The sequence below is a fragment of the Poecilia mexicana genome, unplaced genomic scaffold (genome assembly GCF_051168715.1).
Source record: "Poecilia mexicana isolate PSO_F unplaced genomic scaffold, ASM5116871v1 scaffold_12, whole genome shotgun sequence".
NCBI classification, from domain to species: domain Eukaryota; kingdom Metazoa; phylum Chordata; class Actinopteri; order Cyprinodontiformes; family Poeciliidae; genus Poecilia; species Poecilia mexicana.
In genome coordinates, this window is record NW_028263381.1 from 8,234,992 (window position 1) to 8,252,783 (window position 17,792).

The 17,792-nt window shown below is 40.1% G+C and overlaps 1 protein-coding gene across 1 annotated transcript in view; it reads right to left on the minus strand.

The window, feature by feature from the left end:
• Positions 1 to 3,989: 3,989 nt before the first annotated feature.
• Positions 3,990 to 17,792, minus strand: part of ntng2b (netrin g2b) — an 82,727-nt gene continuing 68,924 nt past the window's right edge. The window contains exons 30-34 of the mRNA XM_088011341.1: positions 17,406 to 17,513; positions 16,423 to 16,497; positions 13,869 to 14,036; positions 8,415 to 8,549; positions 3,990 to 7,445 (exon numbers count right to left, since the gene is read on the minus strand). Coding sequence (XP_087867467.1) covers positions 7,225 to 7,445; positions 8,415 to 8,549; positions 13,869 to 14,036; positions 16,423 to 16,497; positions 17,406 to 17,513 — 707 coding nt within the window. The 3' untranslated portion in view covers positions 3,990 to 7,224. The remainder of the gene's footprint in view (positions 7,446 to 8,414; positions 8,550 to 13,868; positions 14,037 to 16,422; positions 16,498 to 17,405; positions 17,514 to 17,792) is intronic.

Below are 17,792 nucleotides of genomic sequence, written 5' to 3' on the forward strand. Positions count from 1 at the left end.
CAGGCTTCGCTACCAGACTCGGATTGGCAATCTGGAAATTCAGTTTAATGCCAGATGGGCCGTTCGCACAGCGGGCCAAAAGGCCACCAGAGATGTGACAAAAAACAGAAAGCTACATTTTTTTTTTTTTACAATTTTTTTTAACTGGATAGGGAATGGGATGTGCAGGAAGCACCGTTTTCCCTTCAGATCTTTGAGTGGATTTATTCAAAGTAATGCCAGAAGTCAGCAGAATAAATTCACTTAAGTTTCTAACTTAAATGAATTTACACTTCCAAGGTAAAGGAAGTGAACAAAACAAAAAAAAAAATAAGGAGGAAGAAACAGGAGAAGAAGTGCCGGTAAATGTTTTAAATTAAATGTTTTTTTTTTTTGAGAACCATTATCGACAGAAGTGAGCTAACTAGCTACTGTGATACCAACAGAAAACTGACACTGATAATGAGAAGGGAGGCTGACTCTACAGAGCTGCACTAGTTTGCTGCTGCTGGGTGGAAGTAATGTGAAAAAAAAAATTGTAAGTCGACGCTGCATGTGGTTAGCCCAGAGTGCTCTGCCACACTTCTCATTCTCTTTCTCTTTCCTTTGGGAAATATAAAAGTAAAGACGCATGTGGCAGCCATCCACAAGCATTTATAACACCCTGGCTTTTATTATTGCATTTTGCCGCTTTACAACCACAGGCGTCATTGTATTTTGAGGGTTTTATGTAATAGATGGTCTATTAAAGTAGTATTGAAGTAGTGTATAACTGTGAAGTGGAAGGAAAATTAAATAAGATTTCTTAAGCTTTTTCTTTTAACTCGTAACTCTAAAAAAAAGTAGAGTGCGTTGGTATTTAGTCTATTTACTCTGATACCTCCAGAGCAACCAATTAACTTATTAGCCACTTATTTAGTTAATAAAGTCAACGTGTGTGTAATTTAACCACAAGTTCTTCTGTAAAGGCCTCAGAGTGTTGTAAGAGAAAATGAACAAGTAGCATTTTGAAGAAGAAGGAGCAGAGCAGGCAGATCAGGGAGAAAGTTCTGGAGAGATTTAAAGTGGTGGGTACATTATTTAAAAAATATATATCCTAAGCTTTCAGTATTATACATTTATGTGTTAGGATGGCCCCACTGAGAAACTTTGGCATAGCGTGAAAAGTTATGTTCATGTTCAAGTTTTATGTAGAGATGTACTCTACACATGTGGAGTAAATATGCTTCTGCTTTGCAGGAACTTTCAGATTTTCATGAAAAACCTATGAAAGCATTTTGCGGAGTTCATTCTGCACAACTTTAATTTGTATTATCACATTCAAAAAGAGTAGAACTTTCCTTTTTGGTAAAAACTTATAATGGCTTAGGTTACCCTGAACTATTTCTGTAGTTACATGTTGCTCTAAGGTGCAGGTGGACAAACTTTCTCCTACTGCTCTCCATTCATTTTCTGACATCATTGCTGCCATTCGTGGATGTTGCGTCTGGCCTTCTCTAACTGCAACTGTGGCTGCTGCAGCCAAGACCTTCATGTTCTCTTTTAATAGGTGATGCACGTTAATCTCCTTCTGTGTTTAACCTTGTTTAGTTACAGCAACCGAAGGAATTGTTTGATTTTAACTTTGCACTGTTATTTGTGGCATACTGCTGTTGTCTCAGAGCTTAAGGTGTGTATTTAGCTGTGTTTCTCTCATGGACGAAGCCTCTAATGGAGCTGCTCTGCTACCATTAACAATCCACTTTTCCCTTTACCATAGAAAGTACCCCAGTGATTCTTTGTTTTATTTTCTCTCTAATCCGTCATTTCCAGAGAAATCAGCTCTCCTCAGTTGCTTACGTCCTTATCTGTGACGGACAGGCGCAAAGTCACTCAATGCGATTGGTTGGATTCCTTAGATAGAAAACATTTTACCTGTTGGAATGAAAAACTAACCTTGACGGGATTGCTTTATAACGAGTAAGAATGCATGTAATACCTGAATCTTTCTGTGTAATTGTATTAAATTGATCATAAATTTTTCCATATGAAGTCGACTTGTTTGCCCTGTTCTAAGCTAAATTCAATTATATCAAAATGCTTGGAGAATACATTGAAGTTGTGGTTGCAATGTGACAAAATGCAGAAAGAATATGACGGATTTTGCAGGGCTGTATGCTAACAAAACCAGAAAGTGCCTCTTGGCTGATGTTGAACAGATGTGTGTTTTTGCTAACCACTCAAATCGACAATAATCCCTTTGTCGTATATATTAAAAAGTGTCGCACGGCAACTTGCAATTGGTGGAAAATACAAGAGATAACTTTTTGTTTTCATTCAACCCTCCACCACCGTTGAAGCTGATTCTAAAAAACTTACCAGTTAATTACATATGTGTGCATTGTTTAAAAAAAAAATAAAATCTTTTTTTCTTGCTAAAAATGTCAAAGATTACATATGTTATTGAAAATGTCACTTAGATATTCTCTGAAATGACAGCAGAAGGTGTCTGCATATCAATAAGTGTTTCAAATGAGAATGAATGTCAGATGGCATAGCCAAGGGCAAAGACAATGATAGCATACAGACCAAGGAAAACATAAAAAACTAGCAAGAACACATTTTGTTTTTAGTTTTTCAAATTACCATTTTATACTAAAGTACTAACGATATTGTATAAATCTGAAAAAAATAAAAAATAAAAAAATAAAATATATATATATATATATATATATATATATATATATATATATATATATATATATATATAAATTGCATGTTTTGTTGCCAATGCTGCTCTCAGTAAAGTATTTTGTAATAGATAGGTGACGACTGAAGTTCGTTATGGGACCATAGGAGCACATGTTAAATCTTCTGCTTCCCACACTGGACTCATTAGCCGTTGTTCCATTGTACACTATTTGTAAGTGTCTATGCGCTCCTGGTATTGAATAAGTAATTACTGTTTGCCTGCTGTGATTCCCCGACACAAGCTGGATGAAATGATTGATCTGGGGAGCCGTAGCTGGTCAGACGAGGCAGGACTTCATACTGAGAAAACTCGACCCTTCCCAAAAAACATAAGGTGCTCTGTCTGGTGTTTTTTTTTTTTTTTTTTCCCAGAGGTGTTATGTCAAGATAAGTTTTCTTGCTTTCTTTTTTTTTTTATGAAGATGAAACAGAAGACCAGCTATGGCAAAAAAAACCCCAAAAAACAACCCAGAGAAAAATCACACCCCTGGAAGAGAAATCAGGTCATGTGCAGAGATGGTATACTGCACAAAGCATGACTGACAGAGGCCCCTGGGCGCAATATGAGGGAAGTAACCGGTGTGTGCATCTTGAAAACAAAAGAAGGTAAGAAGGGTTGTGGGAGAAAAGGAGGACATTTTAGGGCAATCAAATGTAGAGGCTTAGTGGACCCATGTGAAATCTACAAATAATCCAAACAGAAGGCCTGGGCACAGCTGGGGAAATGGTACAAAGATGACATGGACAAATGGAGACATTATTTTCCCAAACTTGGAGTCACAGTCAGGCGGCTGCAGGAAGACAAAGACAAACTCAGGTCGCTGTGCTCCAATATCTCTTCCTAGGACTTCAACGTCAGCGGCATTTTGTGCCGACTGCTTTAAATAGACTCAGATTAATGTTAATGTGTTGGCACCTCGGTCACATTTCTCATCGTTTCGCTTCAATAGACATCAGTGGACGTATGAGAGTCTGAGAGTGTTTACGTTTATTTTGACCCAAAGTCGCTCTCCATAAACAAGTGAAATATGTTTTTCTTCTTTTGATATTCTCAGATAGTCTGATCTGGAATAAGGAGGGGGCCGATGGGTAGCTGTGGATTACAGTTTACTCTCATTCATATTTAATGTTATGGTTCGTCTTTAAAGTGGCAACTAAATGTAGCCTCATTTTTAATTAGGTGGGTCTGAATATTCATTAAGTACTGCAAACTGTGACACAGCTGTCAGTTTTATAGTCAATAAAGTCTGAATTTTTTTTTTTTTTTTACAGTTTGGATCTTATATTTTTTTAGCAACATTTGAGAGAAAATGATCCAAACAGCTTTGCTGTATCATATTTAATCATTTGCAGTGAAATATATCTTACTTCCTAAATGTCACTGCAGATTTCCTATACTTATAAACCATAAATGTATTGATGTTTACCTTTGTTATCAAAAGATAGAAGAATAAGCTGTAAAAAAAAAAAGAAGTGAAAACTGTAAAGATGACGTCTAAGTGGAGAAATAGTCCAAGTGGTTGAACACAAAAGGAATCAAGTGATTAATTTTACCACCACAGGCATTCACCATTATCACGTGTGCAACGTGTTCCTTAATGCTGCAAAAAGGGGAACCAACTAACATTACTTCATGATTTATGTTACCCGATTGTAACTTAAGAGTTCACATTTGTCAAAATACAAATAACAAAACACATAATTTAGTTTTATTTCAGCTCATGTGCATCTTTTCCATGTGGTGCTTTGTGCAAAAGTTGTTGCTCCAAGCAGCAGGACTTTCTTGTAATATTTTAAAGTGGTTTTATTCAACTTTTTTTCCCCCCAGACAAACAGAAAATAGAAAAGCAGTTGCTCCAAGTTATTTAGCTTAACATGTAGAAATACCAATTCTGACGTGGTGTCGAGGTCACACCCTGAGTTGTATTGGTTGAAAACCTGGATCAAAGTTTGCTGCAGGATGGTGAATCTTTGTAGGATTTTCTCTTTTTTTCTTGTCGTGCTTGTTCTACGGTTTCAAATTAAGAGAACCTTCTTAATGGTAGGTTCAAGTACGACCAGATCCTTGGACTTCCTTTATATAGTGGATTATAGTAGATTATTTCCAGGTTTGTAAATTTATTCCCTTCCATGATTCCGTTCATGCGACCGTTCAGGCTCAGAAGAAATAAGCCCGACACACAGAACCACAAATACATCAACCAGCCGCTCAGACGGAGAGGTGTCACACCAACATCTCTGTTTCTTGCAAATTTAGCCTGGGTTTTATCTCCAACATGTGTGGTTTACATTAATTCTTTTTTTTAATATCAATTTTTATGCTCTTTGTAACCCGACTGACCGTTTTTCCTGTTTGCAAAAAATGTATTGAAAACCTGCAGATTTATCTTTATGCAACAATAGATGATCATCTCCATGGCTTATGTTGCGGAAATGTCCTCCATTATGCTGCATCTTGTGGAAGTCTAAATTCGCCTATTTATTTATTTTGTCTTTAATGCATCGCATTAGGATTTTACGAAATAGACCAACAGACAGCAGAGCATATCTGTGAAACAGAAGTAGTGAAAAACATAGACTTTGCCCTTTTTAAAGATAAACATAAAAAAAGGGACCAGCATTTCTTGTTAACCTCATATACTCTAACGCACAAAATAAAATTCAGTGCAACAAATTGCATTTGGAATAGCCTATTTAGCACATGAAGTAATTGCAGTCTAAATAAATCTGCTAGGCGACTATTAAAGAAGCTGCTAAAGGCCCCTGGTAACTCTGGAGGAGGTGCAGAGATCTTCGGCTCATGTGGAAGGCTCTGATTGCCATTCGTCCTGCGAACCTGAATGTTTTTTTTTTAAAGAGTGGCAACAAAAACTTTTTCTTGTAAGAAGTAGCATTTACAGTTTGTCACGTGCCATGTAGGAGGTACAACATGTAAAAGAAGGTGATGTGATCAGACAGGTAACACTTCATGACACCCTGGGCACTCTGGGTAGTAGCAGCATCATGCTGAGTGGATGTGAGTAGAAACTGTGTAGCTGAACTGCATTATATGTCTCTTTGGCGTATCTTAGTTTTTTTTGTTGTTGATACTTTTGGAGAATTAAGAGACAGATTTCTCAGTTTTTTTTTTTCTTTTCTTTTTTTAAACGAGAAACTTCATGTGTGGATCCCGTAAATATCTGCCCTGGAGAATGAACGAAAAAAAAAAATACAACCAAGAAGGCAAATAACAGTCATATTTACTGTAAGCTTTACAATCAGTGTAATAAAATGCACATTAGGAATAGTTGTAAATGTAATCTTTTTCTTTTCTTTTTTTATAATTTATTGTAACTTCAAACAAAAATAATTTCTACAAAAAATATTCAAATAATGTCATATAATTGATACGTGGTTTTACATTTTTCCTCTTTCCTTTAGACCTCTGATTAGTTGAAAGTTGGTAAACTCTGCTTCCTGAATACTGTGAAGATTAAAATCTCGTTAAGCGTGGCAACAATCACTCATTCCTACAACAACCATAATAGTGACTAATTTCTTCTTCTTCTTCTTTTCTTTTTTTAACTCATAACCCCTTCCCCCTGGATAGTATATAATATGTATAATCTCAGCGACTTCTAGTGGGCGCGTTTAGATAAAATGACTGATGGTACAATTCAAAGTAAAGATGCAGCAGAAATAGAATAAATGTAAAATCAAGTCTCATCGTCTGAGGAGAAATGAAACTTGGTTAATATACTATGTAGGCCGCAGCAGCAGAATTAAACAAGCTCATTCAGACCCGTCTGTCAAGTCGACGGGTCTGACCACACGCACACATTCACATGCTCAGATTTACTCTCACACACACACACACACGCACACACACACACACACACACACACACACACACACACACACACACACACACACACACACACACACACACACAAAACACTCGCACACACATTAGTTGTCAGTCAGTCTAACAGATGAGAGATCTTTAGCTCAACCAAGAAGAAGGAAACGGAAAAGAATAAAAAAAATAAAAATAAAAAATAGATCCCGGTGGTTACAACAGCCATTCCCTTTGAAGTGAAACAGTGGTGATTTAAGTGTTACTTTTTTATGCTTTTTGGTTTGATGCACATTGCTCCAGCTGAGGAATAAAGGGAACAGTGGTTGGTATCATTTTCTTCCCCTTTGACTGCATCGCTTTTCTCTGAGGCGTTTGTTTCTCTGCTCGTCCATTCCCCACACCTGAGCACACACACTCTCGGTGCCGTAACAGTCCTGTGAGGTGTGTGCGCGCGTGTGTGTATATACGTGTGCTTTGCGAGGGCTTAGGTAGTGTTTTCGGTGAGAGTGTGTGCATGTTTGAGTGCTGTCGCAAGGGGGGGGCGGGGAGTTCGGGAGACCAGACATGCCCTCCTCCGCCTCATGTTCCGGTTCCCCTTCCATGTGCACACACTCCTAGTGTCTGAAGGGTGGGTAGGTAGGAGGAGGCAGGGGGTGTGGGGAGCGTCTTTTCATGGCTCAGTGGTGTGATAACGTGGCCAGCAGGTAGCTTAGAGTGCAGAGCAGCAGGGCGGCCGTGGAGAGGCGCGGCGAAGAGGCGCCGTTGCAGTCCTTGCCCGCTTCGCAGCGGGACTGTTGGCACAAGACCCCTTTGAACTCCGGAGGACAGACGCACTTCTGGTTCATGTGGCACGTTCCTCCGTTCTGGCACAGCAGCATCTCCTCGTCGCAAACGTTAGCTGTGAGCAGAGGCGAGGAGGGGAGAGTGGGGTGGATGGGGGGGGGGGGGAAAGATGAAGGCAAGGAGGGTCAGTTTGATCGGGAACAAAGGATAGAGCAGGAAGAGCAGAGTTCAGAGCGGAGAGAACAAAGCGGGAAGGACAGCGAGGGAAGGAAGGAAGGAAGGAAGATGGGCAAGATAAATGCTCCAGTTTTTTCCTTGGGGACACGAAAAAGTAACACCTGCTTTTTTTTTTTTTTTTTTATTTCACCCCCTGTTTTTGCAGCCCTTCCAGTTTTCCTTGAGGTTGCACTTTCCCGGGGTCGAGTCAGAACTGTTTTGTCACACCCAGCAGAATAAATAAATAAATAAAACGCATAAAATATGCACATGTGGAATTTGTTAAGTAATGATCTGAGAGTTGGCGCGTCATTAAAGTGCTATAAAAGGCCTTAGTGAGAGCACAGACAACAGCAGTTGGATATTTAAAAATACCTGACCTAAAAATGTTCGCAAGGAAAAGGAGGATTTTGGCTTCTGTGGCCAGAAATGTTTTTTGCCCCCCCCTTCCTTTACAGAAGAAACAATTAGTTTGCTTTGATGTATTTAACATTTAGCTTTAAACAAACAGTACCACCGGTAAATACACTGTATGTATTTTCTCATTTATGATTATTAATAAACCAAAGGCGGGTTGCATCCAATCCACATCTGTCTTTTTAGAATATATGTATATATTCGAGAGGCACCCGACTAGATGCTAGATGGGAGAGGAAGGCGATTCTCTGTAATGGGGTTAAGGTGTGACAGGGTCATCAATTTAAAAAGCAGCTGATGCCTCTAATGAGCTACATGATCTATTCCCCTGTGTGTAAAGAAAACATTGGGAGCGGCCACGAGTTAAGTGGCCGGCGCACTCGAAAAGGTCCCGGAAAGGCTGCAATGTTTCCCCTGCGCCCCCCCCCCATCCCGTTCTGCTCGCACTCACGGTAACAGCCTTGTTTCCAGTAGTATCCCGGCAGGCAGTCGTCACATTTGGCCCCCGCCGCGCCGTCTTTACACTGGCAGAAGCCCGTGCCGTTACACCGGTCGTGGATGGAGCCCAGCTGGTTGCAGTTACACTCTGAGGAAAGGCACAGAAAATTCAAGAGATGAAGGTTTGACTTGATAGCTGAAGCATTCGTTTGCTGAGCGTGTCAAACTCAAGGCCCCGGGAAGGCTTACTGCGATCACCAAAGTTTTTCATGTGGGCTTCTATAGACTCTTGAAGGACACATGAAAGCAACCTTCAAACAGTTGTGTGCTTAAATATGATTTTAAAGTGGTTTTTATCTGTATGCTGCCAAATAACATCAATTTGAAAATGTTTCATATTATTAATCCAAGAATTACTGATTGCAAAGACAGCTATTTAATAATATTTTAACAGTTTCCTAATGGGTTTTGTCAATAAATTCTGCCACAACCGGCCCTTTGGGGACATTTATGATTCCGAAATGAAAACAAATTTGACAGGATGTGCATTCTTCTTAATTGTTCATTGACATCATGATATGGTTTTGGTAATAGTGTTTGGATTTGTATTCCTGCTGAAACAAGAAGCTTCCTGTTCAACATTTTAGACCTTATAACTGCAAACTTTATTATGTTTTCATACGATTTTGAGGGATAGACCAACACAAAGCAGTGCAGAAAGGAAAAGTATTTATGATGTTCTTTAGGCAACGTATTTAACAGCTGTGCACCTTTGCAGCTCCTGTAGTACCACCATTGGCCTCTAGGATGCTTCTCTTCTCTCGAAATTAAAAATCGTGCCATATTTTTTTTTTCATTTTGAGCTAAAGATCAGGACTTTGTTTAATAACATAACTCTGCTTTAAGAATCACCGTCTTACTCGATCTCTGACCTGTTTGCTGTGTTCCTTGGACTGTTTGTTCAGTAACGAGGCGACGCCTGCCAGCTAATTCAGGCAGTCTCCTCCGGCTGAGATGCTGCTTCCACACGTGATATTTCTCATACTCTGCAGAATATACCAAGCAACCCCTAATGATTTCTATGGTCTATTTAAGCTGCAAAACCTCTCCAGCTGCACCGTGTTTCCTCCTGTGCAGCTTCTGCTTGGTTCTCAGCAGCTCCTGAATTTGAAACCACTTTTGTTTCTACTTCGTGTTCCTCCGTCGCATAATATCCGATTAAAACATATTGGGTGTTTGTGGACAAAATGTAAAAAAAAAAAAACAAACAAAAAAAAACCTTCTCTGTATAATATTTTCCATTGATTTTGTATTTACTATATTTCATGACATAATTTGTACACTTAAGTAATTTTAACCTTGTTTCATTTCACCTTTTTTCTTACCAAGACAAATTCCTAATTTGTTCACGGACAGCAGATGGAAAACAGGAATTTAGCTTAGTCTGGTGCACTTACGAAAATGTTAAATAAAGTGTGTGCATTTTCCCTGCCAAATAAACCAATAAATTTCACATTTCAAATCAGATCCACAACAGGGCAGGGAGAGCGAAGTGTCTTCAGATACGGCAGGCAGTATGGCAGAGATTCAGATCTTAAGTGTAATCCTTTTCTCTCGGCTAATTATAACAGTTTCACCCCATTTTTCTTTTTTTTTTTTTTTACCACCTGCAAGATATCTGAAGCAATAGACTCATCCACCAGCTCTTTTGTAATGTTTGCAGATATTTTTGGCTCTCTGGACCAAACCACGTGCTTCGTAACAACTTTTCCCTGTGAGCGTCTGCAGCACGAGCACACGAACTGACAGAAGGTGTACTCGAGGTTAAATTAACGAGCTTTCCACAAACTTGTCACCCGCTTGCTTCCAGACAACGGCACGGATCTCGCCGCCTTGAAGAATTTTTTGCTTTGACTTTCTTCACATTCAGAGCAAAAAAAAAAAAAAAAAAAAAAAAAGCCCATCAAAATGACAGGTGTCCTTTTAAGTCGGAAAATATTTATTTCAGACGCTGATGACAACCCTTCAGCCACGCGGAGGCACAAGCTTTTTGATCACGTCTGATTTCAAAAGTAAGTGTCAGAAATGTGGTGCTATTTTCAAAAGCTGGCGGAGATGCAAAAAAGTCCCTCTTTTTATGCTGCATTATTTACCAGTTTGTTCAGAATATAATTCAGACTTTGTTAGAATTTCAAGATCTTAGATTCAGATGGACCAGATCTTACAAACCGGTATACGACGCGAGAAACATGACAGCAGTTTTGTACCCATCAACAGAACTCAAATGAATACAATGAGCCTTAAATATATGTACCTGTACAAATCATCTCTTGACCACAAGGTGAAGGCAATTTTTTGTCATCCTAAAATCAGAATTTGTGATTTACAAGGTGGGAAAATCAAAAAATGATCACCTGCTGAAGTCGTAATTTTGATTTGTGAAATTTGGAAGTCCCAAACCGACCCTGGGCTCAGATTCAATATGGCTGCTCAGGATGGGGAGTAACAATTAAGGGGCTTCAATGCTCTTGTAACTGAATGCAATCGCCCAACAATCTTTAATTGTCAATCTCATCAAAACAACAGACTACCTCAACAACTACTTCCTTCCTGTCTTCAAAATAAGAGTCCCAAACACCGCTCTAATGAGACTGAATTCAACTCCGTGACCATTTCTAGACTTTGACTTGATAAACTGGACAAAGCTATACTTGCAAATGAAGTTACTATAAAATATTTAAAACATAAAAGTGAAGTTAAAAAAAACAAACAAAAACAACAAATAAGCAGGAAAGTGATTAATATTTCAAATCTGCAGTGATTATTAAGTATATTAGTCAAGCTGTTTGGAAGATGTTCCTCACTCTAGAGACCGTGATGTCTTTGGCCGCGCTCGGTGTGCCACTGTGCGGGCAGATGAGCTGATGGGGTCTTATTTGTGCTGACTCTAAGGCCGGGAGCCGTGTGTGCTCCGACTGTGGTGAGTTCACCCTCCGGCCTCCTGCCGTTCACCTACAGATGGCTTAAAAATCAACACCAGATTTCACCTCCACAGCTATGCAAACAGATTGTTCTCCAACACGAACGCTTCGCAAAAAGCAGCCGCTGACATATGCAAATAAACGGCGAGTGTTCACGCAAATGTGCGATAGTAAACATTTACTCGTTTTACACCGGTCATGCCCCGCATTGTTCTTGCTCCGCACTTCAGCATAGTGGATGTGATGGAAGTTTACAGTGTTGACTTTCAGCTTTAAGGGTGCCTGAGGCTGTTTGCACCATTCATATTGTAGTCCGCCTTGCTTCGGGGTACAAAGGCAACAGGCCTAAAACACAAAGCTTTATCTCCAGACTATGGGAATCTCTTGTCAGCTCCTGTACATGTTGTTGTGCTGGCTCTGATCTGATTGAAAGAGAATAAAAATAAGAGAAGCGCTCTTGCTTTATTTTCCTGTTGAAGTCTACACGATTCATGCACATTTCAGCATTCAGGATATTTTTAATTCTTTATGTCACATCTGGCGTCAGCGCACATCCACCGCAACTCATCCTGAACGCTAAACTCTTTTAATCGTATACTTACCCTAACTAGTCTTCTGCAATAAGTCCAGGAATGAAATTTCCTTGCTACTAAATGTTTAACATTTTAAGTGGTTTAAACAAAGTGGACGCAAGTGGGAATAAGAGCAAAATCAGCTCCGAAGTGGAAGGCCACTTAAGATCACAGAGCTGACGCTGAGAGGCAGAGGCCACATTGGTCGAGTCAACAGCTGCTTGATGAAATACGATAATAATGACAGTAATAATGAATTTTATTTATAATGTCCTTTATATCTCAAATTGAAATGGAAAAGATGAGTTAAATGTATTCATAAGTTGATGAGTTTATTTACTCATGAGGGCTAATTTGGGAACAATGTTCTGTAGAAAACAGAACGCCTTTCAGAAAAAAAGAAAAAAAAATATTCTTTTTACATTATTTCCCATCACAGCCACAAATTTTAGTGTGTTTCATTGAAACCGACTCAAAGTAGAGTAACTGTGGTGCAGAAAGTACATTCAGTGTATGTATCAATGTATTTGTACTCAGCCCACCCCCAAATTTCAACACGTGAATATGCTTTAATGTAAACCACAGGTGGTCGGTGCCCTGCAGATTTTAGACGTGTCTCTGCTTTGACACACCTGAATCAAAGAAATTAGGCCATTAGCTGGACTCTGTTAGCACTCGACTGCATGTTGAAGAGCCAATTCAGCTTGATCCAGATGTCGGATCAGAGGTGGATGTAAAAGTAGCAGGAAACCTCGAGGACGGGAGTTTGACACCAGTCCTCCAAAAAGACCCACAACGCTGATCTAAACTACTTCATAACAGATCTGTATGATTAGATGTTTAGCTAAAGAAAAGCTTCTCCAAAGCATAATGTCACCACCACCATGTTTTTTTTTTGTTTTGTTTTTTTTCCAAGAGTGTGGTAAGGGTGTTAGCTTCCTCCCATACATCGCATTTTGCACGTGGGCCAAAGTGTTTGCATTTTTAGAACAATCTTCTTTCACATTTTAGTTGTGTTCCCTACATGGCTTGCAGAAAACTGCTTACAAATTTTCTACAGCAATTCACCAGTGTTGTGGGTCTCTTGGTTTCTCCCCTAATTAATGTCCTCCCTTCTCTGAATATTTCTTCATCTGGACGAAATGAACCGTTCCGTATCCTCGGCCTTCTTGAAGAAACATTTCCCCAACTTTACCCCTGAACTGCCTGATGTGCTCCTTCGTTTTAAGATGCTGCTTGTTCACAAATGTTTACCACTAAAGATCGGAGGCCTTTGCAAAACACCTGGATTTGTGCTGACATTAATTTACAGACTCTGTAAAGTTTACTGGCAGCAGATGACCAACTTCTGCAGGAGCCTTTGCTATGGGAGTTACTGAGACCCAAAATTGAACTTACTGCATGTTCTGCACAACTCCAGTATTTAGAAACTACAGAATCGTGCTAAATAGAGTAAAAAAAAAAACCAAACAAATCTACATTTATAACAGTCCAGTGCAATTTAGATAAGTTTCAGACAAGCAATCATGTTTTATTGTATGAATGGTTCTTTTGTTTGTTTGTTTGTTTTTGTACAGTCAAATTTAATCCTCCATCCACAATACTGATCAGTTATTCCTCGCCACATCGTATGAGTAATTGTGTTAATTTTCAAAGCAGCATTCTTTTATGTGCTCCTCTATTAGACACAGAAAAAAAATCCCACTCTGCTGCTATATTGACACACACACACACACACACACACACACACACACACACGCACACACACACGCACACACACACACACACGCACACACACACACACACGCACACACACACACACACACACACGCACACACACACCTACACACACACACGTTGATCTGACCCCCCCGCCCCTCCGCGCACACTCCCATCGACTCCCAGCAGACTGACCGATGCAGACGTTCTCATCATCCAGTTCGGCAGAGGCGTTGCGGAAGTATCCCAGTCTGCAGTGTTGGCAGTTCTGGCCTCTGGTGTTGTGCTTGCAGCTGACACAAGTGACGATGTTCAGGTAGTCGATGTAGCTGCAGCGGTTGGAGTGGCCGTAGCACTCACAGTCTGAATGAAAAGAGACATATTTCGGTTTGGTTCCCAAGCAAAACAGGTTCATATTTTGACTTCAAAGTGTAAATAACCAAAATGGGGAAAGAGGTGGGATTTCATCGAAGGCGGCAGGAAGAAGCGCAAACCGATCCGCTCTAACCAATTCATCAGACGGGGGGTTAGGCGTCAGTTTGAAGAATAAACTGCTCTGCTTGTGTTTTATGGGGCGCATCTCTCACTCTATATTGGCTCCATAAAGACAAACCACTCCCTCTCCATTAGCCCACACTCGCAGGTTTGCTGAGTCTGCTTCGGTGTGCTGCACTGATTACTGAGGGGAATTCCTCCATTCCATCCTGTGTGTTTCTGCGGGCGACTGTTTGTGCTCGTGCATTTAATCTCGCGTAGGTTCAGGCATGTTAATTCTGCCCGGGAATTTAATTACGTTACCAGATGACTCGATTACAAGCCGCAAAATCATAAACCGGGGAGTCCGGAAGCGAAGGATGCAGTCGGTGTTTCTGGACCCGAAGCGGAAACTTGCGAAATCAGCCCGACCCTCGTTAGCGTGACGGGTCCAGTCGAGAGCGCAGGCAACGAAACGAGCTTGATAAAACTAGCTGAAATTTAAATGAGATGCATTTGGGGCAGTCCTCCTCAGCGAGCCTGTTCTCCTTAAAATCAAACCCATGGGTCGTTCATGCGTGGAATAACAACTTTATAATCACTTTGAGGGACATGAGAGATCCAGCGGTCATGAAAGCTTGAGAATGATCAAAATTAAGGCTTTATTAATTATCATCTTAATGAAAACATGGTGTGGTTAATATAATATATATTTAACTAGAACTTTTTTTTTTTAGTATTAAAATCGCCACGTGCAGCAGATGGTAAATCTTCCTGTAAATAATTGGCTTGAGTTTATTATGGATAGAGACCCTGAAACATTTGCATCATGTGCAAAGTACCACTTCACACTGATTAAGCTGTTGTTCAATCTAATAGTTTTTTTTTTTATCATTGTATTCTGATTTTCCTGTGCCCAGTGACTATGATGCTTCATTTTCAATTCAATATGACTCCAACAACTTTCACTAAAACCTATAGTTGTTTTGAACAATGCAGCTGAGGTGAAATATTTGAAAAAAGAAGAGCTAATATGAATGCAACATTTATAACTTTGACAATAAAGACATGTTGCATAAAACGGTATGTAAAAATACATTGTCTGTGTGTGTTTGTACACTGCTACAACTCAGTGTGCTATAATTAAACAGTAGATTCGCCGGTAGATTATTTAAAGTTAGTGATCTTGCAGCTGCTTTTTGGGGACAGGTTCTCAACGTCAAGGTGGCGCCAGTGACACAATCGCAGCTCTCATCTGCAGCTGTAATTGGGCGAGAGGCAGAGTACACCCTTTGCAGGTCGCCAGTCCGTCACAGAAACACGAGCCGAAACAACAACAAAAAAAAGTGAAATTGTGTAACGATTGGAATAATTTCTCTTCAGAGAGAGATTAATGACATTAGGAACAGAGGTGCCTGCGTTGTGCAGAGGCGGTGCAGCCGTCGGTGGAGCGGCGATGCTCCACGCTGGCTGATTATCTTGGCTGAGGCCGCTTCCTAATTAAGCTTTTATTAAGCTTCAGAAGTTGGCTGCAGTGGTGTGCTGCAAGGCATCACTGTCCTCTAAAGAGGCGTTTACCGGGCATGTTTATGCAAATACACATTTAAATGCACATTAAAAAGTCGGAGTTTAGCTGTTTAATCAGCCGTCACATTATTATTTTATTATTGTTCGGCTGATGATGCCAGCTAAAATATTAATGAGCCGGTTTAAAGGAAGCCAACGCAAGGAGAACCATAAAGTGCCTCTCTCAGCACTGAGGGAACCGTGCAAGCAGTAGGGGAGACCTGCCTAATTAAATATAAATGGCCAATTACTTTCCAGACTGGAAAGGCAATGGGACATTCTTCCTCAAATTAGCGTTATGAGTCAAGATGCTGGTTTGTTGGTATTTATCAGTTGTGAATGGTTAACAGTGAAAGGTCACAGTGAGAGAAAACTGTTGCGAGTTTAAAACGACGATTGCACGTTTTCCAAACAAGCGTCCCTTTCAGAAAAGAAAAATAAATGTGAACAACTAGCAGGTGTTTGAACAGCAGCATGAACACAAAGTGCATCTCCTTACCTTAATCGTGAGCACAAAGTGAACACAGCCATGAGAGGGGAGCGAGTGCAGAGGGAAGGAGTGGACAAAGAGGGACAGATGAAAAAGATGGAGCAAGGCGAAGGAATTTTTTTCCACAAACTTGAACACCAAAGAATCCAGAAGGCGCATCGAGATATAATCCTTCTGTCCTGTCCTTCAGACCCGATGCTAAGAATGTCGGCCTCTTACCTTTAAAACTGTCATATATGATCCCGAGTAACTGTTTGACCTGAGGCTCTCCTGAGATCAGGAGTTTCAGAAGCCCTTTGGGGAAATGAAGGAACCTGTGTTTAAGATTCATGCCATTCACCATGCCACAGTCTTCTACTGCACTTTACATTCTCACAGCTGGAGTCTGCATAGCCTAGAGTACAGCGTCAGAACAACACAGGACTCTACAGAGGAACCTAATAGATTAGGTGTTTGGGATTAAAATGTAAGTCTACCTGGGAAAATGGGTTGTAATTTGTTCTGCAAAGCTGACGGACTCTATAACTACTGCAGAGTTCTTCACTGGTTGGACATAATTGAAAAAATAAAATTGATAAAGAAATGTCTTGTGTTGCTTTCTAGTTACAAAATATGTTTTGATTTGGTTGAAAAGGCGATGTAGTAATGTGTGCAAATTGTTATTCTGAAACAAACTAAAAAGCCGGAAACCAATAGTGGAACTTGTTTAAAGTTTCTTGGGTGTTGACGGGAAGTCGTCAAAATTCCCAGTTTCACTTGAGAAGATGGAGAACTTTAAAAACGCTCCCTCCAGTCTCGATATCACAGCGTCCATAGTTTGACCGTCAGAAGTGACTTCACAGCAAGCACAGCTTATACTTTGTCCCTTAGCAATGTCACACTTTAAAATTAACAACCGTAATAAGAGGTTGTTAATTCACGCACCAGATTGAGATGTTTCAAAAACGCACTTCATTTCTTCATGCTAACAACTCATTACATGTGTTTTTATACACCAGCATTCATGGGACGATGAGAAACTGAACTCCTAGGCCGTAAGCAGGACCGGGAGCCTCACTTCAGCACAAATACAGCTAACAAATAGTAACAGAAAAAACAATAAGCTCTGCTTTGGCAAATCCCATAAGCCTGCCTCAGCTGTGTAATCAATATGTGCAACCAGTTACGAACCGCTGCGCGACTACATCGATAGAGGGTTCTACCTTTCTTTTTCCCTCTTTCTTTGTCCTCGTCGTCGTCTTTCCGAACACCGTGCCTTATGGTTCCGTGACCACCTCCTCCTCTCCCGTGGTTTGCAACGATACTGTGCTCTACAAATGAGCCACCACTCAAAAAAATCAATTTATATTCGTTCAGCAGGGTTTAAATCAGGAGCGGTTTACCGAACAAAATAATTTGCCCCTTCGGTAATTACTTCGTTTTTCTTTTTTTTTGTCAGTTAAGTTTTAACTTTACTGGACATATAGACACTTTATTACTGCCAGAATCAAAAAATGAGGTTGACACCAATAAGCAGGCTGAAAGATCTCCAAAAGCAAGTCATCATGCTTTGACCTATAGAAATCCAACAACAAATGGAAAAAAAAAAA